Consider the following 26,667-nt stretch of genomic DNA (forward strand, 5'->3'; position numbering starts at 1 on the left):
GAGCAGACAATCTTCCGTATATGAAAGGGACTGTCCCCTTCTCAACGTCCCGCTCTTTACGCTAAAGTTTGACTCTTTTTCACAGTTCTACTTTTTAAAACACTCAGACAAAAATTTTTAAACACAAATTACGAAGTTCCACATTTTTGTAGATAGGAGCTTGAAACTTCTACATTAGGGTTCTCTGATACGTTGAATGCGATGGTGTGATTTTCGTTAAGATTCTATGATTTTTTGGGGGGTGTTTTACCCCTATTTTCGAAAATAAGGCAAATTTTCTCAGGTTCGTATCTTTTGATGGGTAGGCTAAGAATGAATTTGATGAAAATTATATATTTAAAATCAGCATGAAAATCCGATTCGTGTGCTGTATCTGTTAGTATCAAAATTCCGTTTTTAGTCTTTCGTTTACTATTGAGTCGGGTCACTCCTTACTGCAGTTCATTACCACGAACTGTTTGATAGTCTACATTACGGGCTCGCTGATTCAGCCAACACGGCCAAAATTAATTGAGAGAAAATCTTTTAATGTTCTAAGCTTAGTTAGGGGGATACGTCACATAGGGATGCCTGTGTAGCTTAGTTGAAACCCATTTTTACGAGGATGTGAGCTAGGTGGAAGTCGTCTGTCCACGTGAACCTATGTTTTTGCGCCTATGTTAGATTTGTTCTTAGAACCTATGTTAGATTTTTTCAATAAAAGTTTCAGCTTTTCCCTCGTCTCATCTATCACTTGTTGAACTTAACGAAAAGCTCTATTTCATTTTTGCCTTGAGACCAGAATAAGGGCGTAATTTGCTATGAGTAGAGGGGGCAACTATCCCTCCTAGACCACAGTTTGCCCCCTCAGCTGAAATTTAGTTTCTCCAAAATTATTTTCAAAACTAAGGTAAGCTTGCAAAATTCAAGCATCCATTGAAACGGGTCAGTTTTTTTAGTATACCATTACCTTTTTTGTTACTATATGCCTCAATTTTCAGTTTTCACTTGATTTGGAAAAAATTGGCTTGAACTTTGCCCCCCCCCCCAGGATTTGGGCGAAATTACGCTACTGGACCAGAATTGAACTGGTGAGAAATATCCACCTTTGTGTCACATAATGGTTGTTTTCATGAGGGCGAAAGGTGAACATGAATTCAATTCCCACCCATTTGGCCCTTGGTTTTAAATGACTCATTTGCACACTTGATGAAATAAAGACGCCATAGGGATAAACAGACCAATTTTAAGACACCTTTTCATAAATTTTCGAATATCTCTGAAATTTGAGCTAATCTTTACAAAGAAGAATAATCTGTTATACTCTAAAATTTGAAAATAATTTTAAGCTTCCTGTGAGTCAATGATACTACTTCTATTGTTCAAAATGAGCAATTTTTCAGTAGCTATGAATTTAATTAAAATCCAAAATCAGTTGGGATTTTCCTAGTATTTCCAAGCTCAGTTTCAAAGCGATTTATCCTTTTTATTGAAGATAACGGTCAAACTGAAAATTTATGGAAAAATATTGCAACGCATATTCTTGTTTTATATTAAATTTTATTTAATATATGACAGAATTCCCCATCTTTAAACTAATTTCACATGTAATCAGTGAATTGAAAACATACAGACTATCTTGGGAAACAAATTCAACAAAAGGAAAGTTTATTTTTCAACTATAATGGTAATACAAAACACTATTTTCCCTTGGTAACCTACTTGTGGTTGTTCTGCGTGATCCTCAGGGTCTTCTTGGTTAATGTGAATGCTGTTCATTCGTCTCCCTAAAACGACCTTAATTTTTTTTTTCTATTTCTTTGAATAACGGAGTGGCCAGGTTCTGAAAACGAAAAAGACAAACAATAATAAAAAAATAACTAGAAAATAGAAAAAAAAAGTAGTTTTAAAAAGTAGGGTTGAGAGAAAGAGTCAAACTTTAGCGTAAAGCGCGGGACGTTGAGGAGGGAACAGTCCCTCTCATGTACGGAGTAATTTCTGTTCGTTTTAATGTCGATCTTACTTTCAGTTGAAAAAACTTGTTTTTTTATTTAATATATGACAGATACAGTTTTTGATGTTCTTTTTATTTGCGGTACCTTGGTATTGCGCCGTGTAATAAAAGAAGTCCCACAGTAACTCATAGAACAAAAACTTCTAAGCAAATCGGAGACAAACGTTTTTTGGGCACCCCTCATCCCGCCCACAAACAGATAATCTGAAATCCCCAAACACTCCGTGAAAGTTTCAAATCAATCCCGATTTTCCAATTTGGTCTGGTGCCATAGGGGGTTACGGGGATACCCAGGGAAAAGTCAAGAAAGAGTGTTAGTTAGCCTCCATTTACTTTTGGCCCTTAGAAATGGTAATGGTGCTTTCACTTCTTATCAAATGAACCCCCTTGCAAGTTTGTAGACCCACGTCTTACATACAAAGTGATCAAAAAAAATCCATGGAAGGCTTTTGACTCTTTAACGCTTGTGCATTATCTCTGAAAGATGTAAACTTTCACGTCTGTAAGTTAATTAATCCTTGTCCCAATTACATACTTAATTTAATAAGACAAAAGTGGGGAAACTGATTGGATCACGATTTACATACAGTTTCCTCAAATTCACATAGTTGTGCTAATCTGTTCCGTAGTTCCAGAAAGGTGATAATAAAATAATAATGAAGTTTGACTTTTGTGACTATTAAATAAAAAAAAAAAAAGTTTTTTCAACCGAAAATAAGGACCAACATTAAAACTTAAAACGAACAGAAATTATTACGTATATGACGGGGTTCGCCCCTTCATCAATATCTCTCTCTTTACGCTAAAGTTCGAATTTTGTTCTCAATTCTTCAAGGATGTCCGCTGAATCACAAAGGCCGTTTAATTAGAATAACAAGCTCTTTTGAAAGTACTAAAAAAAAATCTTTAGCTTAAAGAGTGTGGCATAGACGATGGGGAGAACCCCACATATACGTAATAATTTCTGTTCGTTTTAAGTTTTAATGTTGCTCCTAACTTTCAGTAAAAAAAACTTGTTTATTTATTAATTTCTGATCGTTTTTTAAATAATACTGGGAAATCCGGCACCCCCTTCATGGGAAAATTCCCCTGAAAACGTCTGTATGTTTCTCAATAAACAATGCTATATACAAACAATGGAGAGAGTTCATAACTTTCAGCCCTTACCCCGGGGACTGTGGGGGATAAAGGCATCCTCAAAGACAGAGTTATTAGATTTTTCGACTTTGCTGAACAAACTGACTATCTCAAAATATTGATCCCGTAAGTTTGTGAAAAAACGAGCATGGGACTACAGTAGGGTTCTCTGATACGTTCAATCTGTTGGTGATTTGCATTATGATATTATGACTTTTAGGGGTGTTTACCCCTTTTTCGAAATTAAGGCAAATTTTCTCAGGCTCGTAGCTTTTGCTGGATAGTATTAAACTTGAGGAAACTTATATATTTGAAATTAGCATAACATTCAGAACCTTTGATGTATTCTTTGACAGATCCCCACGATCTGTTTTTTTAGAGTTTCGGTTACTATTAAGCCGGATCGCTCCTTACTTACAGTTCGTTACCAGGAACTGTTTGATTTGAATTTCAGGTTTCAGAGGAAGCTAAAATTCGTTAATGTCACTACTATCCACATTAAAATTCATAGAAGTCAATATCTAATTTTTAAATTGTCATGACCCAGAGCCAGAGGGGTTGTGCATAACTTTGTTGGCACCGGAAGCATGGTCTTATTTATTGAAGTTTCCTTGTGAACGCATTTGAAAAAAGGTCAGTCTTTACTCTTAAATATAAGAGATTTAGGTACTTTTCTGTTATAGCGCCTATGTTAAGTTCTTCATCCATTGTCACACTATAGAATCGGTTTCTTGATTAGTTTCTTTCAGCTTACCGTCATACAAAGGCAAGAGACAGAAATATATAGTTTGGGGTATATATTTGCACATTAGGGGGGTGGGGTAAAGTATTTGGACAGTGTGAAGCTAGAAAACAATTCTTACTTGTTGCAGAATAATTGTACCTAACACATTTTGCATACAGACCCGCTATACTTTACACCCGCGTCCTGATGTGCGAATATTTAGTCCAAATTTGTTTTGAAAGTATTATATTTTCATCATGTTCTGTGATATTTCATTATGATTAATAAATTTCATTCAATAGAGATCGCAAGCTCAATGAAAACCGGTTCTACTTAGCTTTTCTACACATAGGCGATATAACAGACAAGTACCGAGATTTACCTTAATAAAATTTACCACAGTTACCATAATCGCTGGTAAAATTTTAGTTCAGGGGCTTTTTGCCATGTTGAAAAGTAATAAGAGTTAAGTGAATGAAACTCAGGAATACATCCAGAACCTTAATGTTCTCATGGGAAGATATTTTAAAGCACCTACCTCCACTCCTTCGCCCTCCAAAGGGCAATGGCATTGATGACCTTTAACAATCTTAGTGTTATAAAAGTACAACCTTCCAAAAAAGGTCTTCTGCTCAAATGAGGCACACAAAGAGTGTTACGAACCTCATACCATTGCTCAATCCCAATTTATAAGGTTTTAAAGACATATTTCTGAAATTTTGGGAAAAACCTTGATATAGCTTCAAATTCTACTGAAATAACAGGAATGGCATTTAAAAAAGCAAAGCCAATGAAAGAGACTGAAAATTCAGCTAAAACGTTTTTTTGTTAAAATTTAGGCATGTATAGAACTATTACTTATGGAATTTGCTGAGCCCTAAACACGAGAAAATGTAGATATAGCAGCTTGGGAATACATTTTTGGCCCCGTACTCATTCCTGAAAGTCCCTTTAAACTAACTCAACTACTTTCCAAGACAGCATGAAGCCCGTAATCTGGATTTTTACCTTTTTTTACATGCAGCTTAATAACAGGCACGTACAATTTTTTTTTTTTTGGGGGGGGGGGCATTCACAAAAAATGTTCAGCAAATATCACTTATCACATGAAATTTGTTCATCATCTATAAGAAACATAAATCTTGGAAAAAAATAAGAATTTTGGTGGACGCCCTAATTTTTCGGGCCAAGTAGGCTACATAAAATTTCCCTGAAGTTTTATAAACTTTATGGTGAAACATCCCTCCTTGCGTAAGGGCCGGTATAGATGACCCTTTTCCGTTTCCAAAAAGTGCTTATTGGAGGGGTAAAAAACTTCTAGTATCTGATTAAGATACTAAAACCATGAAGCGTACAATTTCAAACTAGGTATTGAACACGCCACATCGGAAAAAGGCAGAGGGCAAAATTTCTGACCCAACAAACCAGCGAATTTACAATTAAGCCAAGTAGCTTATAGCTACTGGTTGATTGAATATGAAACATATTCGGGTAAATGTTTACTTTCGTCACAGGCTGTCTAAACTGGAAACTAGGCTGATAAGCAGACTCGTTTCCATACTATAGTACTTAGAAATGCTAATTCTAGGAGCGCATCTATTTCTAGTTGACGCTCCTCCTCCATGGACAAACTAAAATGCGTAAAGTGGGCTTGCTTACAGGTAACATTACCTGTAGAGTGAAGCGTATTAATCCATGAGCCCTGCAGGTAGCAGGGCGAGGTCTCTATTCTATATTTATTTAATAAACCTCGTTCGAGGTTTTTCTTTTTAGTTTTATCACTCTTTGTTGAATAAATATAGAATACAGACCTCGCCCCACTGTCCACGGGGCTTGTGGACTAATATGGTTCGTTCAATAGGTAATGTTACCTGTAAGCAAGCCCATTTTACACATTTTTAGTTTCGTTGGAGGGGGATTTTAGAAAGCTAAAAAATTGATGCGCTTCTCTAATAATGATAAAGAAACAATACGCGACCATCAGGATCTTGCTATATGCAGTCATACGCACTTCAGACAGCTTCTGACGAAACTAAAAACTTACCCATATTCGTACGTATCTATAATGGAGGTGGGATAGTATACCCTTCGAAATTCTTCCAAAGAACACTTAGAAAATTTGGGCCAGAGAACGGGCTTCTTGGGATTTTTGAGTATCTGGAAAATGATTGTATTTGGCTATCTCGTCTTACCAGTTCTATACACTGGATTTGATTTAGCTAGTTAGGCTACTAGCCCCCTCCCCTTCTCAACTAAAGTTTAGACCTTTGTATACCAGTAATTTTACTGGTATACAAGCTGATATGCCCCCCTGTCACGAATGTGGTTTTATTATGGTACTTCTTTTTACTCTCCCCCTCACAAAACAAGATTAAAGTTCTTCATCTTGCCAAGCAGCCTACTAAAGAATAAAATCGCTTACAATTAATTTATTTGATATTATTTTTTCAGAAAAAAGGAAAGAATTGGGTAGACGTATAGTTAGTTTGGTTGGATGCACACTCTTGGGTTGGCTAGGTTTCAAACGGGTATTCTTGCAATACTTCAAGGATTATAAAATACCTTTTCTCCTTTTCCGCCCACCTGCAATGGGCGGGTAGTTTCTCCCGCTTTGCTTCAGGTAAGCAGAACCCAAATGCTTCAGGCCTTTCACTTGTACTGTACAAGCTTCGCTGATAGCATATTTTTGCCTTAGGGCCACTATATATATTTTTAGTTTTATTTATATTAATTGTGAAATTGTGATATTTGTGACTTTCGTATATTTCTTAGCTAAATCGTGGAATTGCTTGCGAGGTTTGTTTTATCACAGTTCAGTGATATATCTGTTTGAACACAATAAGTGCCTTCGTTTAGATCATCTAATATTGTGCAACGAATTGAACTCGAACCATTTCTGTTGACATTTTCGGTCATTCACTGAACTAAGGAAAACAAATGTCTGATACTCACATGGACGATGATATGGAAATGGAAAACTCATCTATGTCCCATCAGAAACACGAAAGAAATGAGGATGATGATAATGATGGCAATGGTCGACAACAAACAACAGCTGTTGTAACACTTAATAACAATGAAGTAACTACCGTCCCTGTTTTTCTTATCGACGCTTCGGCCCTCCAACATGCCCAGTCCTCGGAATCCGACGATGTTGATGTCGACGAGGTAACATCTGAAAATTATCCTTCTTACTAATTTAAAGGGTAAAATTGTTGATGAAGAACTTTTTGTTATCTTAGAAAGTAATTTCCATGAAGATGCCAAGCTTTTGGCTATATTCTAAGCTATTCACCTAGGTTTCTTTAATCTACGCTTATGATTTTAAAATCATATCCAGATCATCAGAATTATTTTCAGAATCTAGAGCCAAAAGAAGAGCAGACAAAATCTAGAGGAATTTATTTTGTTTGCCGAGTCTAGCCTAGATATAGGGAATGAGTAGGCCCATCGATATAGAACTTTAAAATTTCTCGTGAATAGGCCTACTATCGGGGCTGTAGTCTAGGCCTAGATCCAGAAACTTTCATGCACCTAACTCAATAGCTATACTATCTAAGATAGGCCAGTTCCATCAATCGTTTAGTATTTTACCATTGTTGTGCGGTTAGGCTGCTTCAATAAAATAGCCTAGCCTATTGCATCAAATATGTTAAACTAGCCAAATTATCAAGTTTTTTCACTATTCGTAATGTGCACCTTGATTTACTCTTTTATAACAGCCAAATAATTTCACTATTCTGTTTTTAGACTTATATTTACGTGGTCGTTGCAATTGACGAAAATACTTTTCTTGACCTAATTTCTCAGTAGCCTAGTTTGAGAGATTCAATCAGTTCAGTAACTTTATCGTTTTTATTAACCTTTACCAATCAACAGCGAAATAGAAAAAAAAAAAATTAAAGGCATTTAACCTAAAATAATACTACCATTAATCATGAAACAATCCTAAAATGTTATTCCATCACTATATACGTCCAATACAGTTTTAACGATTATTTATTGGCATCATTGAGACTATCTTGCTAACACAATCACAATGAAAATTCTACTTGCCCCTATTTGTGATCACTTTCTGTATTGACCAACAATCTTTTACCTAAAGGCTAGCAATGAGCGCTTTAAGGAAAAGCCCTTAGGAATTTTTTAACTTGTTCATTCATAAAAAGGCTTATTCTTTCCCCGTCTTTATAACGTGTTTTGTCTCATTACCAATTCTTTACCTTTTGGGTAGTGTATCCTAACGCGACAACTTTTCTTGGGTGACATCATTTGGGCTTTAGAGTTGCAAAGGGGTTATGAGCCAATATTTGACGAATATAAATAATGACTGCTTATGTTTTTCGATTGTATGAGAACAACGGCTCCATACTTTCTGTTGAGGGTAGGTATGACTCTAAGTTTGCCCCAGGCCCCTTGTGTTCGGGCCGGAAGACTTCAAACAAATGCTAGGGACCGTTTGAGATACCCACAGGAGTAAAGATAAACTTGGGATTCTACCTCGGATTGAGGATACAATTTAGAAGTTTATACGTTTGTTTAAGTTTATCAGCCGTCGAAAAATTTTTTGGCAAAGGCGTGTCGAAATACCAAAAATTTAAATTATGGAGGCAATAGCAAAGCAGAGGACATTTAGGGTGGACGAAAACAAACGCTCCTACTCTTTAACACACATTTTCCTGGGAGTACCACTAGGTTGAGTGGCCTGCTAAATTCTTCTGACATGTGTAGTGCTACCGCATAGCAGTGTTTTAACGCCACCGTGGTTTTCCGCCACCTTATAATTCAGGTAGGTCAGAATTGACATAGACTAACCTAATCTGTCTATTCAGAACCAACATTGATTTCATTGATGATACAAGATTTCCTGGGTGGCGGAAAACCACGATGGCGTTAAAACATCCACTCCGTGCTACCTACCTACCTGAGTGTTTAAAGATTACTGGCGGTGGCCTTTGGGGATGGGAATGTGGTTAAGACCTTCCTAACACTTGAGGCTCTTGAGAAACGGCAAAAGAAGCTTGGCAGGGAGTTTTCCTGTGCTATTAGATAGGCTTTGAACTTGTTTCATGATTATTTATTAAATAAAAAAACAAGTTTTTTTAAATGAAAGTAAGGAGCGACATTAAAACTTAAAACGAACAGAAATTACTCCGTATATGAAAGGGGCTTTTCCTCCTCGACACCCCGCTCCTTACGCTAAAGTTTTTTATTGTTTTAAAAAGTAGAGTTGCGAGAAAGAATCAAACTTTAGCGCAAGGAGCGGGGTGTCGAGGAGGAAAAGCCCCCTTCATATACGGAGTAATTTCTGTTCGTTTTAAGTTTTAATGTCGCTCCTTACTTTCATTTAAAAAAACTTGTTTTTTTTATTTAATTTCTGAAAGTTTTTGAATTAATGCATGTCTGATTTTGGCTCTCCGTACATAAATTACTAAAATGAAATTTGCATATTAATTCTTTTTTTGGCTAAGTGGCTTTCTCTTAGTTTTAATCAGACGATTTTGAGAAATAAGGGGTGGCGAAGGAGGTCTAGTTGCCCTCCAATTTTTTGGTTACTCAAAAAGGCAACTAGATCTTTTAATTTTTAACGAACGTTTTTATTAGTAAAAAAAAACGTAACTTAAGAATTAACTTACGTAACAAACGTACATAACTTACGTAACTTACGTTACATTTTATCCCAATTCTTTAAGAATGACCCCTGAATCAGAAAGGCCGTAGAATAAATAGTTGAAATTATTTAAAAAATTTTTAGCATAAAGAGCGAAGTATTTATCTCCTCCTAAATACCTCGCTCTTTATGCTAAAGTATTTTTAGAACCCTTCATATGCGTAATAATCTCTGTTCGTTTTAAGTTTTAATGCTTCTCCTTACTTTCAATTGAAAAAACTTTTTCATGTTTATATTTTCAATGTTTTTTTTATAGTAATGCTAGAAAGTCCTGCGCCCTTTTCATTGAATTTCTCTTCCCCCATGAAATACTCCTCCAAGGAAAGATCCTCCCATATAGTCCCCTCCCCTGAACCCCACACCCAAACCAAAAAATCCCCCTGATAACGTCGGTACACTCCCCAATAACAATTACTGTATGTAAACATTGGTCAAAGTTTGTAACTTGCAGCCCCTCCCCCAGGGACTGTGGGGGGTAAGTCATCCCCAAAGACATAGTTATTATGGTTTTCGACTATTCGGAACAAAATGGCTATCTCAAAATTTTGATCCGTTGACTTCGGGAAAAAAATGAGCGTGGGAGGGGGCCTAGGTGTCCCCCAATTTTTTTGGTCACTTGAAAAGGGCACTAGAACTTTTCATTTCCGTTAGAATGAGCCCTCTTGCAGCACTCTAGGACCACTTGGTCAATACGATGACCCCTGGGGAAAAAAAAACAAAAAAACAAATAAACACGCACCCGTGATTTGTCTTCTGGCAAAAAATACGAAATTCCACATTTTTGTAGATTGGACCTTGGAATTTTTTCTATAGGGTTCTCTGATACGCTGAATGCGATGGTGTAATTTTCGTTAAGATCCTATGACTTTTAGGGGGTGTTACCCCCTATTTTCCAAAATAAGGCAAATTTTCTCAGGCTCGTAACTTTTGATGACAAAGACTAAATTTGATGAAATTTATATATTTAAAATCAGCATAAAAATCCGATTCTTTTGATATATCTTTTAGTATCGAAATTCCGTTTTTTAGAGTTTCGTTTACTATTGAGCCGGGTCGCTCCTTACTACAGTTCGTTACCACGAACTGTTTGATATTTTCTTTTGTTCAACAAAGAAAAATCATCGTATCTTTAAACCTCCTGTGCACAACCACCTTCTTTCCCTGTGTTTAATGGGTATACATGGGCTTTATACCCGCGATTTCATGTAGTTCCACCAGAAAATCCAAGATGACATGAGAAAAGCAAAAACGAGTAAAAGAAAATTATCCTCTGCAAGTTATAGCCTACTGGTATGGTCAATGGCTGAAGCTTGGCATAGTAATCCTCAAAACACCGTTCAGCCCTCCCTGTTACAGATTTCAGTCATGACCACGAACCTCTTGTTCCTCCACCCTGTAATAACTACTAAGGCTCTCGACCCGTTCTTGGTAACCTAAGTCAATGTACTTGTTGTCGTTTTTATTCTTGTTTTTTGCAAAAAGTCTACTAAATGTCTAAAACATTTGTTTTTGTTTGCCTATTTTTGGAGAAGTTGGTCGGGTTTTAGCAAATAGATTTTTGTTAGTGCTAGATAATTAAAAGTTTCTATTTTCTATATTTCCCAAAAAATTCCATTTTATTCCCGATAACGAGTACTATAAGTGAACAATTGGCAAATTGAGTAAAATTGGAAAATGGGGAGTCATGTCATCCCCAAAGACATATTTATTTGATTTTTAGCTGTACTGAGTAAAATGGATGTCTCAATTTTTTGATCAAATGTCTGTGGGGGAAAAGGGGGCGTGGGAGGGGGCTATTCGTCCTCCTATTTATTGTGCACTTAAAAAGAGCTCGAGAACTTTTTATTTCCATTCGAATGAGCCATCTCCTGATCTTTTAGGACCATTGGTTCGATACAATCACCGTGGGAAAAGAAAACAAATAAATACGCATCCTTGACCTTTCTTTTGGCAACAAATACAAAATTCCACGTTTTTGTAGACAGTAGCTTGAAACCTCTGCAACAGGACTCTCTAACATGTTGAATCTGATGGTGTGGTTTTCATTAAGATCACTTGGATCACGAGGATTTTTTACCCCTTTTTTCGAAAATCATGCGAATTTCGTCAAAACGCACTAGTTCATGTATTGTTCAAAGAAATGAATTTAACAGGTTATGAATTTAAACAAGCTATGATCTTTGTATGAGGATTGTCCTTTGGGATTGAAGTGATCACGGGGCACATCTGAGGGGGAACAAGGACCACACTTAGGGTAAGAAAGCGGTGCCTAGTTCTCTCCTAGTTTAAAATGAAGGGTAAAGGGGTAAATAACTCCATTTAAACCAGGGAGATGGAGCTGTTACCCGAGGTGAGCCTGCATTGCCATATGTGCTAGTAATGAACTGTCGGAAGAGGTAGCTACGCCATAGCAACACGTACGAAAAAGAAGCGTTAAAATATCAGAGAGTAGAAATGATTTCACACCCTAGCTTGCTAGCACGGGTCACTATCTTCGTCTCACCCCTATTTCTTAGTACAAAGAAGTTTTTTCTGTTTCTATATTTATCATATGCTTCGCTTTCTTCTTTGGGTTGATCTAACGAACTTAGGCGGCCTCCCACAAAATCTATCCTACAAACACCCTCGCCTGCCCCCTCTATTGTTTTGCTTTGGGTAACTTCCCTGCTTGGATTGTAGATATAGGATTAAGTAGTAGATATACAGTTCCAGAATAATTTGAAAATATCCCTTTAGACTATAATGTATTTTGTTTTACAATCTTTATGTTGTTAATAAGTTAATAATTTTTTTCTGTTTCCTCTATTCAGCATGAAATGTGTTTGTTTTGGTAACCTCTTTGGGTCGAAATGCACCCCACGAAAAAAATCTTGTTCTCAAGTTTTTTTTTTGTTTTTTTTAATGACTTCTGAATTTCTCATCCAGCTTTATTTTCTCATTAAATTGTGGTTTATTCCGTTCCTCAATGTATATCCTGTTATACACAATTTACTTTGTCATATAAATGAATGAGTAATTGAAGATAGGTTTGTCTTCGAACTTCAATGAGCTAAAACAAGGACAATTTCTTAATACATTTGTTCGGTCGCATTCTTTGAATTCAAAGCTGTCACTTTAACATTGGTGATTTTTCGCCCAGTCGATTACTATGTGTTACCCAGGTGTCTGGTTTAAAATTATGATACCATTAAAGTGAAAAAGCGCCATTTTTCTAGTGAAAATGCGCAAAATGAACGATTTCTGCAGAAAAAAAATCGGCATCATGCACCGATTCAAAAAATTAATTCGCACCCCCCCCCCCTAAAAAAGCACCCAAATGGTGCAAATGTTCCCCATATGGCAACTCTGTTTCTGACCCTTCGAGTAAGTTAAGCACTTGAATTACTTTGTATATAATCTAGGATTTACCAAGGCACATCAGCAGGGGGCTTACGGACCTGTTTTCTCTTCATTTTTTATGTCTTTCTCCCAACATAGTCTTCTCATCTTCTGCTAATTTCGAATATAATTCAACTATTTTTTGTATTTTTTATCTAATACTTACACCCCCACCCTCAGTGTGTTCAAATAGCACCCGTCGAACACAAATCCTGGGTGCGTGCCCGCATTCACCATATTGTATTTATGTTACCGTGGCTGTCCGAAATTCGTCAATTTTCAACGGTGAACGTCCGCAATACCTTTTTTATTCTCCTTGGATTTAGTCAGCGTTGCCAGTCAACTTTTTCAGTTTAATGAAAGGTTTGATGATGACAGGTTTGATTAGGTCAGGTTTTCTAACCCATTTCTCATATTTATAACCAAATTTAACGTAGCCTAAATAAACAAAATACCTATTAACTGTATATGCAACAAACGTACAAAATATTAACTCGATTTGTTTATTATTAAAAATATTATATTATTCTTATATTAATATTAGAGGGGTGCAGCAATTATTTTGAAGTTGTCTAATTGAACACTGAATTTTATAACTTGCGTTAATTCGAAATCTTTAGTAACAATCTTAGTTTATGCCTTGATTGATATAAAGCACGTACGAATATACATAATTTTTTAGGGGGGGGGAGGCTCATAAAACGTAAAAACATGGACAAATCATATGAATAGTATTATGAATAAGCAATGTTTACAATAAAACTTTGATTTTGAGGTGGGGCATGGGGTCAAAGACCCTTCTACGCACTAGGCAGATGTTTTGTTTTGTAGTTTTTGTGTTTATATTTATTAACATATATAGCAGGTGGGAAAACTTGATGGTTTGTGTTATTTTGAAGAAGGCGTTAAGGAACCGAGAATAGGACTCTTTAAGTCATATTGAATTCACCACTATAATTTTACGAGATCTAGTAGCTTTTTCGACGGGGGTGCAGATAGGTGTAGGAGGTGCAGATCTAGTAGCTTTTTCGACGGAGGTGTAGATAGCCCCGAAGCTGGACGGAGGAACGCTCTAGACCACTAAAGTATCACACTTTGGTAATTTATGGCATGATTTTAGTAGGATTTTTCAGTTTCTGTCCTTCTGACAACTTTTAAACACACCCCTGCTAATCGGGCCCATGATATAACTACAATATGTGTGCCTACGCGAGATTCCTGTTTTTTTTTTTTTCTAGTCTAAATTACCTGTTATACTTAGGAGGAAGAATATCGGATTATTGAATTGATTATTGAACCGTCACACATAAGTAAAACTTCTGCTATAGTCGGAGAAAAAGGTCTAGGCGGGGGGGGGGGGGTCTGTATCTCGGCTTTTACCTGAACGCCCCCGATTGCTCCTTGGCACTCTCCCAAAACTGATTTCAAAGATTGTGTTTGCGAATCTTTTAGCTAGAATCGTTCCCAAATGGTGAAGCTGGAGAGCGTTTGTGAACTCTGTTTCAACCTTATTGTGCAAAATATATCGGCACCTATACGGCTGTATCGAGGGGGAGGGGTTAAGGGGTTGACCTCCCCCCGAAATGTTTGTCCGACTCGTAAAAACGTAACATAGATGTATATAAACAAATTTTCCATGCGCTTAAAAAAAATTACCCCTCCCCCCAGAATTAAAATCCTGGATAGTCCCTTGTCTATCCAGGCATTGTCTATCCAGGAGTTGTTACTTATTCTAGACAGTATTGAGTTTTTAGTCTGATTTCTCAAACCATGTTTTCAGACAATAATATGCTTGTTGTTACCCGGATGAATTTATTTAAGTCAAATAAGATCATTAATTTGCTTCCTAATTTAATAGAATATGTTACCTCGAGGAATTTAACTGCGAGTCGGATGCATGGTTTCGCGAATGTAAACTTCCCTAGATAGACAATTGCTTGGTAAGAAACAAAGATTTCCATCAGACACGTACACAGAAGTTGTTTCGTGAGGGGGGGATAATGAAAAAGGGTACTTACGAGTTATCTCGACCATACTCAAGCTCTTGATCTGAATAAAACCGGTTTCTCTGTCTACATTCGGAGATAATCAACTTAGCCTCAGTGAGTAAATTGCTATGCAGGTATTTTTTTGATTAAATATTAGTATGTATAGCTGGTTAGGTTAGGTATTTAATATAATACGTTCTGGGCGGCCTGCTTTCCATAATTCTCTATTGTAGTTTCCATAATTTTGTTACTAAAGTATTATATTTTCATCCCATTTCGGTATATGTCATCAGGATTAACCTAACTTCACTTCTTGAGTGTGGTCGCGATAACACGTAAGTGCCTGAAAAAGAATTAATAACTTGAATAAGGACTGCCTAAAAATGTGTAAAAATATTTTGGGGGGCCAAGCTCCTCTGTGTACGTGCCTGATCTACATATTCGTTTCCATTTCGTCATTTTAAAACCGAACGAACAAAAAATATCAATATGAATTAAAATTATTTAGTAAACAGTGTCATTTCTAACAGGGCTGTGGGGTTGGTTATAAATTATAACCAACTCCGACTCCAGACATTTTCGATATACCCTCTATGACTCCAAGACTCGGACGCGACAGCCCTGTTTTAAAGCTTCATTTAACTAGATTTTATAAGTTATAACCGACTCAAGACGTTTTCAATATACCGCCTCCGACTTCATTTAGCAAAAATTTACTATAACTCCGACCTCACAACTCCAACTCCACAGTCGTTATTTCTAAACAAATATTGTCGATGTTACGCCTAAAGGTCGCGTCTGACATCTTCATACTCCTGATATAATTTCAAAAATCGGCTGCTAAGCTATCCTCTAAAGGGAAATCAATAGGGCACTGTAGATGCCGAGGATCAATGTGTGACTGAATATCTATTGCCCTGCTGATCCTCCCTTTGAGTACAGCTTTAAAAAATTTAAATGTCAGAATGGACCTCTAGACGTGACAGTAACGATATAATCCGTTGCTAAGTCTGAAGTTTGGTCTGGTAGGTTTAGACCCAAAATGTTGCTCTGGTGGGAGGTACTTTAGCCTGTTTTCGTGTATTTTTCATTCCATTGTGCTTTCTTATTTTGGGAAAAAAGTCAGTGCATTAAGATTACGTCGCAGTATTGTAATCACGGTTCAAGTATTTCTGAAAAAAAAAAACTTTTTCTGAGAAAAAGAAATTGGCGTGATAGTAGTCTTGGTGGCGTAAAGCTTTTTTTGTAATGTTTTTTTTTCAAGGTTTTTTTCCACGAATCATACTGCATATTGTCTTCACGAAGCAATATTACCCAAGACTTTGTAAAACAAAAAACGAAAGAGGAAATCGCGTAGGATAATAATCTGACAGAATGGATTGTATTCTCATTCAGTAGGTTTATTTCTTGTCAACAGTAAATGATAATTATCCCATCAGTATTCAGCATTTTTTTTTTTTAGTTTTTTCTACCATATCTATTTTAAACAAGGATATTTTAAAGTATGATAATTTATTAACGTAAATGTTATGCTTTCCTTAACTTATTTGGCCGTCTGTCAGGGCACCAATCAGGGGGGAGGGGTGGGATGAATAGTTCCCCTCTAGATTTAGATTTTTTTTGTATCTACATAGAAAAATCTTTGCCCCTTCGCAACATTTTTGCCAGAACTCGTTCTCTCTCTGAAATCATGAACACTAGGTCGCGTGCGCCAACCGTTTCGGGGATTGTGCCAAGCATGACAGAATAGTACCAAGCGTAGCAAAACTGTAAGGTACATGTGGCTTTCTGAGATTTACACCAGGTGGAGGGAAATCAGCGCCCATTTGCATTTTAAATGAATAAATACAGGGTCGTATCGAGGATTTTTGTTTGGGGGGGGACTTAAAAACGCATAAAAAACTAGATATTGGGGGGGCTTAAACCTCCTCCCCCTCCTGGATACGGCCTTGAATAAATGTCCTTGCTATCTGCACTTCTGAGTTGAGCTATTAAATCTACTGCAGTAATTCAAAAGGCGATATGTTACGCTTTTTAAATTTTACAGGAGATCGAAAAAATTAAAAATTATGCTTTGAATTTTTGGATGTTTTGAGTTTTGGATAATGAACAGTTGGAAGGTTTTCATGTAGTCTTCAAGAAATAACAAATATAGTTTTGATGTCCAAAGCTAAAACTTTTAAGACTCTCTGCTCCTCAGGAAGGGCAATATTTAAAAAATAAGGGCCTCATAGATTTCTTTACCAAGCTGAATCTCCTCTGTATCTGAGCGATTTCCTTTTTGTAAAAGATGCAAGGTGACAAATATTATTTTTTATTTTCAACTTGTAGCTTCTCCTTTCGTAGTCTGGCTGATCACTAGTCACTAATTATCACTGATCACTAATTTCGTCCATCGTATCTAAGCCTAAGTATATATTTTTCAAAAAGAGCTGTTTCTAATCATTTCAGGATCAGCTGCCATTCCCTTTGTTTCAACATATGTGGTCGAGGGTTTTTTCAAATAACCACGGGTGTGTCTAGGATTTTGTTTAGGGGGGGGGGTGCAAAACAACCTAAAATATCCATAAAAAATTTGTTTATTTTTGTTACGTTTTTACGAGTTTGGCATTTTAGAGGGGTCAAGAGAGTTTACGAGTTTGGCCAAGAGAGAGGGGATACCACCCCCTCTCTCTTGATAACGGCCTTGCATTCAAGAACAAGTGCAAATGTAAAATTCCTAAAATAAAGCTTTAAGGTTCCCGTATCTGAAGAATCAGTATTGTATATGCATGTACTGAGAGCCATTAGCCGTATTGCAAAAGTCTTTGAAAATTCCAAAAGTTCTGTCTCGTTGTGCGTTATTAGAAAACTGATTATAAACCGACCTTTATAGATCTTCTAATGTTCACTCCCATATGTCTTTGTTGTAATTTTTATAATTTTGTTGGTAAAGTATTATATTTTCATCATATTTTGTTTTATTTGATTAACATTAACCAAGCTTCACTTCTTGACAGAACTCGAGTGTGGTGGCTATAAGGCACAAGTACCCAAATTCCTTTTATGAGTCAGGTACCAAGTTTTCATATCCGCACCTTTTGCAAAAAAAAACTGATGGGGGACGGGTGTTGTGGATGAGCTACAAGCCCAGTTTTTTCCCAATCAGGTTCCCGAAAGCTTCAGCTAAAAGTTTTATGGGAAGATGGTATGGCGGGGCTGGAAGGGCCTTGAGCCCACTCTTTGCCTTCAATCCCACAGATTGTAGCCCATTGCATGTTTCAGATTAAACGGGAATAGTAAGCCAGAATAGCCTGAAACCAGAATAGTAACCACAACAGTGAAGTTGACAACTTCCGGAAATTTTCAAATTTCACGAGTAATTTTTGTAAAAAAGAGGAGTTGAAATAGAATATCGTATACTTTGATAATTGATTTTAAAAATTATCTCCATTACCTCGAAGGCTGATTATCTTTCCATGGCAAACCTTCTAATATCATTAGTAAAAAAAGAAGCAAAAAACTACCTTCCGTTTCTTTAAGAGAGCTATTTCAATGTAGGAGGCATGTATGTTACCATTCCTTTTTATTTCAGTCCAAACGCAAAAAAAAACGAAATGATAAAACTCGGGCGAAATTACACACCTTTTAACCGCAGACGGTGGCATTTCCGAACCTGTGATAAATTGCGCTTTTTTCGATTTAGCTGTTTCCTATGTTAGAAGGTATATTGGTGATGGGAGCCTGGATGCACCACACATCTTAAGCACTTTTAGATTTTAGTCTGACTCACTCGCAGCGTCATCTTTCCTAAGTGTAATGTCACTTTCATCAATCTGGCCTGTGGTCGACACTTTCTAAAAAAAAAACGCAGAGGCTAGGCATTAAATAGATTTCCTACTAAACTAAAATTGTTGGTTTAGAAAAAAAGGAACAAAGCCAAAGTGCTGGTCCCATAACACAGATATTGTTAACAACCAGTTGTTAGGATGGTAGAAACAACTATTTAGTCTGCATTGCGATGTTGAACTAAGAATATAGTCAGATTTTGCCAAATAAAGGCTAAAAATTGGTCAAACCTAGCTAATGGCAAGATTTTAATTAATGCTGGTCCTGTTCATAACAAAATTTAGTTCTTTTGAATTAGATCTTAAAATTTTTGAATTCATCTTTTTAAATTAGATCTTCTAAATATTTAAATTTTCAATCGTGTTGTGTAGACAGAGGACCCCGATTTCCAATCCAGATAATCCTTGGAACACCTGAAACTAGTGTCTTTAGCCGCACGTCATCTGTACTTAAAATTAATATATAATTTTAATAGATGGCAGGTAAGCTGCCAGTAGAGAATATTCCGAATAGTAAATGTTTTAGCTAAACGCTATTAGCATGCCCTGAAAATGATATTCCAGAAGTTTTAAAGTAAGACTCCCTTTTTCTCGGAATAAATTCAAAATAGAAAAATATGACAAAGAACGGTGAATTTCAAAAAGAATAACCTATATTTTCTTTTTTTTTAATTTAAATATCGACTAGTTACCGTAACGCTAGTTAAAACATAATTTCTAAGCACAAAATACAAACAGTGAACTTAGCCCAAATCATAGGTTTGTTGTTTAAGACTACTTTAAAAATTGTGCCAGAGAAATACTTTATAATACTTTCTCTAATAATATCTTTCTCAGAACAGCTTTGATGTCATTTATTTTATTCGCTATAGAAAGTAAAACCATCAGGGTATTGTTCAATTTACACTTTGTGTTTGCGTTTGTTATTGGATAATTTACAATAAATTTGCGAATTTAAGAGGGGTCACTGACTCTTAGGAATCACGTTCACCAGATGCTGCATGTCAGGTGTAGAAAACTGTGCCAGTCGTGGCAGAACTGTGCCAAGCGTTGTAAGAAAAAGTACGACGCATGTGGCGCTCCAAAATGTACACCAGTTCCCTTGATAATTTCTATGAACGCAAATAATAAGAACCCCGTTGTTGTAAAAATACAATGCAAATGAATAGATGAGGAGGAATTAGAAATAATGAGATAGCAAAAAGGATTAGTTTTTAAATATGTATTAAAAGCGATTTTTAGGGAAAAATAAACCCCTCTCTAAATCCCTGCCATTTGAATTGGAATCGCAAACAAATTCCATAATCATTATGATTGTGTTCAGACTTGAATGTCAATTCATAGGTTCCGTACTCCTGCCCAGGAATTGCGTTTGGATGGGTAACATTAGGTAAATTGAGGACAGGTACATACGTTGGAATTTTTTCGGGGAAAAATTTATAAAAGAAACATTTGTTTTTTAGAATTTGAATAAGAAGTGTCCAAAAATTCAGAAATATTTAGAACTTCGATGCTGGAGGCCAAGTATCCCCACCCCTACGCAAGTCCCCGGTCTTATTGGACATGGTATTAATATTGACACTTAAAAAGTAAACTTAATGTCAAGGCTAGTTCGTTGGCATTTGACTTTCGTCACTTGTTCATATTTCCCTGATATTGGTACTGAACCAAAGATTTTTACACATTTTGAGAATTTTGTCCAACCCTATTTTTTGAATGTTTCATATTAACTTTACTAAAAAATGAATAAATAACGGCATTGTTGCTCTATGTCTGATCCTCTTACTCCAGTTTTTCAGAAATTACAACGATTAACCTGCTTTATCGGTTAGAGTCGTTACACGTGTTTATTTCTTCAACTGTAATTTTGGTTTTTTCGTGATGAGTAGCCAAGTACATCAAATTACCACCAATATATTCTGGAATGATGTTTGCCAATTTTTTTAATAATATTAACAGTTTTCTAACGATTTTTTTTTCTGATAGTACTATATTTTATAATTAGAACACTGATCGATTATGATCTGCCTGATATTCATAATTTTGGATATCAGGACAGAAGGAGATTATAATTTATTCAGCATTAGCAGTTTTGTATGTATTAGAACAAAATGAGACCGCAAACAGTCCAATTTTTGGAGTTATGTATAAATTACAACACTAAGATATTACAATTGTCTAATAATAACTGTTTTATATACATTAGGATACAAGAAGATTACAATTTCTCTGACATTAACAATTTTTTAAGTTCTTGTCTGATATTAACACTTGTTTATCTGACTAATTTGTCTGATATTAAATAAAATACTTAAATGTACCCGGCCGCACGAATTTAGAAATTAAAAAATAAATCAACGATTCAGTGTGTAGTAGAACACAAGGATAGGGTGTAGAAGAACACTAGGAAATAACACTATAGATAAATAATTTTTATATTTTTTGTCTTATTTTTTGTTTTTTATCAGACGATTTTTCCAATATTAAGACTTTATATATTAGAACATATGCAGTTTATAATTCATTCGAAATGAAATGTTTGATATACCTATATTAGAACGCAAGGAGATTGCAATTTGTCCGGTATTAACAGTTCATATGTTTTGACTCATATTTTTGAATTTGTAACGTTATGAAACTAAAAGTTACAATTTGCTAAAAGCTATTCCGAAAAATATTTGGAAAGGTCTTTGGATCCGGATTTGTAAAAACTAAGCCAAAGTATGACAAAGTCCATTCCACTATGTAAGCAAAGAAATAAGTTGGTTTGCATTGAAAATATGTTTCCATGGCTATTGACTTGTCAGAAAACCTCTTTTATAAAACAATCTTCTAATTTGACAAGTTGGAAGTATTCTGACATGGAATTATATATCAGAAGGCACTTTCCATAACTGTTTGATAATACAGTGGATTGATGAGCCCAGGGGCCGATCTCTGCTGTGGGGGAGTTGGGTGGTTATGTTGCTACTTGTCCTTGACAGCAACTGAAACGCCACTTCAGTGCCCTACGTGCCAGGAATGACTCCTATCTTCTTGTCTTGCAAGCTTGTTTGTCTGTATACCCTGGAGATTCCAGGGATATTTATTTCAGGGAAATGGGGACTCTTAACCTCCCTTGTTAAGCTATGCTTGTGGTCAAATATTGAATATTTTTCCGTGGTTCAAGAATCGCATCAAATAAGTCGAGTCCTAGTGTCGACGATTGTTTTAATATGTAGGCGTAAAGATATAAAAATAGACTAAAAGCAATTATAAATTTTTTTATTTTACATCTTAAGATTTAAGCCAGGCACATATGAGGGGGGGGGTATCTTCCTTGAAAATATCTGGATTTCTCCTATTTTATATTTGTGGTTAAAATTATCTGTTATATTTGTCATTTTTCCTTTGGGAAAAAAAAAATCCTGCACATGCACCTGTGTCTTGCCTTTATTAAACTGATTTGAGCTAAAAAAAAAAGGATTAAAAAACTTTATTCGTGTTACTTGGAATTTATCTCCATGACTAAAATTTAGATTGGAAATAGTCGCTGTGGCTTTGTTTTCAACTAAAATAGGGTAGATGCAAAGATTACGGAACACTGATGGAAACTCAAGTTCGTCTTGAAAAAAAAAAAAAAAAAAAGAAAAGAAAAAAAAAAAAAAAAACCATCGTATATCACTTAGCAAGTCCCAAACAATAGCCTTGTTTGTTTTTATATCTCTGCTTTAACTTATGCCAAAATGGCACAGGAAGTATTTGTTCACAATTTTTAACTAGTCTTTACCCTGCACAGTAGACAAGCCCATACTATAATCAATAAAAGAACAGTTAAAAGAGAAGCCTATCTACTCTCAGAAAACGGTACGCTCAAAACGGTACCAAAACAATTTGTTCCGGACAAGGAATACGGTGTTCGTTCTATTTATAGCAAGCGAGTTTGTGACAAGCCTGCAGCTCCTATTTTTCTTTTTTATTATAAAATTAATTTTGTACTTGTGTTCTATTTGGGGTATTACCTCTTAATCTTGCGATTTTCAATTGTTTTCAACATTTTTTATAACCTCTACGAGATTTGGAAAAATGGCTTTTGTTTTCCTGACCAGTCCTATTATGTTGGCTTAGGTTTTTTTTTTTTTTTTTTTTTTTTTTTTTTTTTTTTTTTTTTTTTTTTTTTTTTTTTTTGCCGATTAACTGGAAAATGTGAAATCGGTCCATCTAGACTTGTGATACAAATTTTTCAGAAACGAATCTTATCGTACTTGCACTGAAGGACAATATCCTTATTCACTAAATTCATTAGTCTCAAATCTATTGATAGATTGAGCAAGAATTATAATATTGAAAATACTTTTTTATAGAGAAGGGTCTAAAATTAGGAAGATTGTCCTTTTTCAACGATTTACAAAAATATTCAGTGCATTTTTAGTGTGAAAAACTTCGCATACCAATATAAAATTGAATTCAGTAGATGGACAGAACTGAATTTCAGCTATGAAGTAGTAGGGAAATTTTCTTCCCTCGTTGTTATATTAAAATTGGCGAAGAGCAGGGAAATGAAAACATAGTATAACTATTACAGGGAATACAGACCTTAATGAAAAAAGGAGATATTTAGTGATCTCACTGACATAGCCAACTGACGCAGCAGGGCAAAAAAAAAGAAAAATAATTTGACCATGCCATACGGACCACGCGTGACTGAAGTGCGCCGCTTATGTCGGGAAAGATACAGTGTAGTAGACGTGTGGCTGTGTATGGCACGGAGTGCACCACATATGGAAGCACATGAGGTTCCGAGTTGAACATCAGGTGGTGGATAGTCTGTAATACCTCATAGTGGGCAATCATTGCGCCTAAATCAAGCCTGTGTCACCACCTTAGCCTATATCTTATATAGGGTCCCCAAAATCAAAACACTTCTTCTGCGAAGAGAATGTGTTTTAACGCAGTCGGTGAATCATCATTATAGAGGACTCAACGCTAAAATCTTGCTTAGAAGTGTCATTTTTGTCCTTAAACAAGGGACCACCTTGTTTAAGTGAGTAAGTAAGAAAAAGAGTAAGTGAGAGTAATAATGAGTAATAATGAGTTTAAGTGAGAGTAAGGAAGCTCAGTGCCCAGTCATGAACTGTGAAGGAAATGCATTGAAGCACACACGAGAGACTTTAAGAACCGCTCGTGGTTATCTATATGATCGTTTTTTGTCATCAGATAGTAGTAAGCTAGTTGTAGCATTATAGGTCAATTATGTACGTTTAAACACAGTATTCAATAATGCAAAAAAAAAAAAAATTACTACTTTGAATTTTGTCTTTTGTCTCTTCCCTGCGAAAAAAGAAGCAAATTTAATTTGCTATCCTATCTTGACTCTTTTAATTAGCATATTCAAAACCTAAAAGATTGTCCAGTCGTCCGCGGGATCTTCGGGAACTCAAGGGTATTATCCTAAAATAGCTTATTAGATGAGAAAGTTGATTTTATCCTGCTGCTCTGGCCCTTGTGCTGGGCAGGGGGTTTACTGGGAACGACATTTCTCTGTGGAGGGGGATCTACAAAAAAAGTCAGAGGGATACAGAAAAGATTAGTGACTGTCAAGGTTTCTGTGTGCAAAAATTTGTTTACATGTATTTTTGCTCCTTTTGTACCAGTCGGACAAAACTTTTGAGCGGGCTTAAACCAGGTAACCCCTCCCCTGAATATGATATCGGTGCTAGATATTAGGTTTTTCTCTGTTAGTTGTTTATTTTATTTTTGCTTTGTTTTTACAGTCTTATAATCGTAATAATAATTGAACTGTATTGTTGAGATTAGATAACCCGGTAGCTTGTCACGAATGAAATTATTTCTTTTTGCAACATTTTTTTTTTCTGATTAGGCTGTAGGGATTTTCTTTTTTTGGACGATTTATTTTTCAGCAGAGCCGTAAGACTGTTTCTTTTCAAATTAATAATTATAAAGCCCTGAACTTGAATCTTGGTCTAACCCAACACAAAAATGTCTGTCTTTCTTCTACCCCCTTCCCGTATCTGCCCAGGGTTACGCTATTAAAATAGTTTATTCTGAGCTGTGTCTTGAATCTTCAATTCAGCCTATTTGATAATCTTGAGAATTTTCATGGGTAAGTTTTAAATCTAGTGTCAAACCATAAGGAGAAATCAGGGATTTTTCTGGGGGAAGACATCAAAGCTTAAAAAGCAAGATTTTCTGTATTTGTTTTCTTGATTGAATTAAGTTGTCATTTTGACTCATTTGAAAGGGTGGCACAATCCCCCCGCTCGAGAAAACGAAAAGGCATTGATACGAAAAATTAAAATCTATACGAGAAACATGGAAGATTTTGGAACTTGGCGGAGAAGGGATACGGGCCAGGTCCCTTTCTCATCCTGTGCTTGTGCCTCTGATTTGGTTGCCTCTGAAGCATAAGCTACAGTTTGTGGTACGTTTAGGGATAACTGCAATTCCAAAGTCCTCATTCTACCGTAATAGCCTATATGTTCAAATTTCCGATTCAACCCTTCCTTTCTGGACTTATTGTTCTCTTTGCCACTCCGAACCGGAGTCCTATGCCCTTGTCAAGCTCTTGCTTTGGCCAGGAACAGCCACGGCTTGGGTGGAAAAACGACAAAAATTAAAGAACCAAGAGACTCTCTCCATTAAAAGACCATAGAAAGTTCCGATTTCTATACTGCATATTTAAAAAACTTGACCCATTTTTAAGATGTTGTAACTCATGAATTATTTAGCCATAGGAGGGACTACTGCCCTCCTCCATATGGCGTCTCTAGAAAATGTATCAGGTTCGTCAAGTATCTGATGCGAAGGGTATTCTTAAATTATTCAATAACGGAAATTATTTTGTAATTTTACCATATTACTCCGGTTTTGGGCCATCTGTCGACATACACTGATTTGTTGCGGAATTTCTGTATCACCTGATATTTGTCATATCCCCCAGTTTGATGGATTCATTATTTGATCATCATATCATTCTATCTAATAAATTCACATCATTGAAACATTTTTGAATCCAAAGACTTTGATTAATCAGCTTTTAGATTAGTATAAGTGAATTGACAAGTAAGAAAGACGCATTAGTTAAATTGCAATACAAATTAACTGGATTTATTGATTTTTTATTAGGTAAAAAGGAAACTATTGGAGGGATTTCGGTACACATGGGAGGAGTCGACAGTCTGAGCCTAAGGCCGAAAAATGTTTTATAGTAGGAGGGGCTTTCAGCGTTTCGGTATTACAGGTGTAAATTTACCCTCCAGTCCTAATCTTGTGTTTACAATCTCAGTGTTGGATTTGAGTTTGGAATTATGTCCACACTAATGGAGGTAAATTAGGTGGTGGTGTCCAAGTGGGGTTAAAGAGCTGACTTAACAAAAGTAAAAATGCTATTTGATTGTGAAAGACGCTACCTGGATAGAACGGATCAATGGGGTCGAAATCAACCTGCTTTGGTAAGCTTTGCCCTCGCAAATTAGTTCCCTTCTCCCCTCCAAATAAAGTAAAGAAGCTTTGTAAGTATAAGAGGTACTTTTAAGGACAATACGAGCCGGAAAGCCCCCCCCACCGCCACAAAAAAAATAAAAAATAAAAATGTGACGTTAGCAGACTCTTACGCAGGATTTTTTTTATAAGGGGACAATACTACACTAAAAATTTTTAATAATCTGAATAAGAAGCTATAATAAGTTTGGGGGTATCTACATATTATATAGACCACAGTTGGAGTGAGTCACTTGGAGCATAGCCATATATGTCATTTATTTATCAATGTATGGTGATTGTGGAAAGCTAAATCTCGGTATTAATAAAATCTCATTCTGAATGTGCCCTGACCTGACCCTGAGTTCTTCTTTGATTAATTCTGTTCCTTTCCTTTATGGCATAAATATGGACAAAACTACCTAGTGCACTAATCTAACCTAAGCTTTCCTCTATCGCTATACATTGCA

The 26,667-nt window shown here is 36.0% G+C and overlaps 1 protein-coding gene and 1 long non-coding RNA gene across 8 annotated transcripts in view; one reads left to right on the plus strand and one right to left on the minus strand.

The window, feature by feature from the left end:
* The window catches only part of LOC136033985 (transcription factor AP-2-epsilon-like), a 168,162-nt gene that overhangs the window by 59,009 nt on the left and 82,486 nt on the right, over positions 1-26,667 (plus strand). For 2 of the 6 annotated variants that reach the window (XM_065715022.1, XM_065715021.1), the window contains exon 1: positions 25,973-26,169. The exons of 1 other annotated variant lie outside the window; for it this stretch is intronic. In XM_065715022.1, coding sequence (XP_065571094.1) covers positions 26,101-26,169 — 69 coding nt within the window. In that variant the 5' untranslated portion in view covers positions 25,973-26,100. Of the gene's footprint in view, positions 1-6,355; positions 7,023-25,946; positions 26,170-26,667 lie in introns of those variants that run through there. 3 more of the 6 variants (XM_065715018.1, XM_065715019.1, XM_065715023.1) reach the window with 3 other exon arrangements.
* On the minus strand, positions 1,631-8,043 carry LOC136033987 (uncharacterized). Of its 2 annotated transcripts, none has more exons than XR_010619077.1 (3): positions 7,911-8,043; positions 6,807-7,029; positions 1,631-1,822 (listed from the first exon to the last, which is right to left on the minus strand). It is a non-coding gene; the product is annotated as an uncharacterized LOC136033987 (long non-coding RNA). The 2 variants fall into 2 exon arrangements; XR_010619076.1 differs by having other exon boundaries at positions 7,784-7,918.

Source organism: Artemia franciscana, chromosome 12 (genome assembly GCF_032884065.1).
Source record: "Artemia franciscana chromosome 12, ASM3288406v1, whole genome shotgun sequence".
NCBI classification, from domain to species: Eukaryota; Metazoa; Arthropoda; class Branchiopoda; order Anostraca; family Artemiidae; genus Artemia; species Artemia franciscana.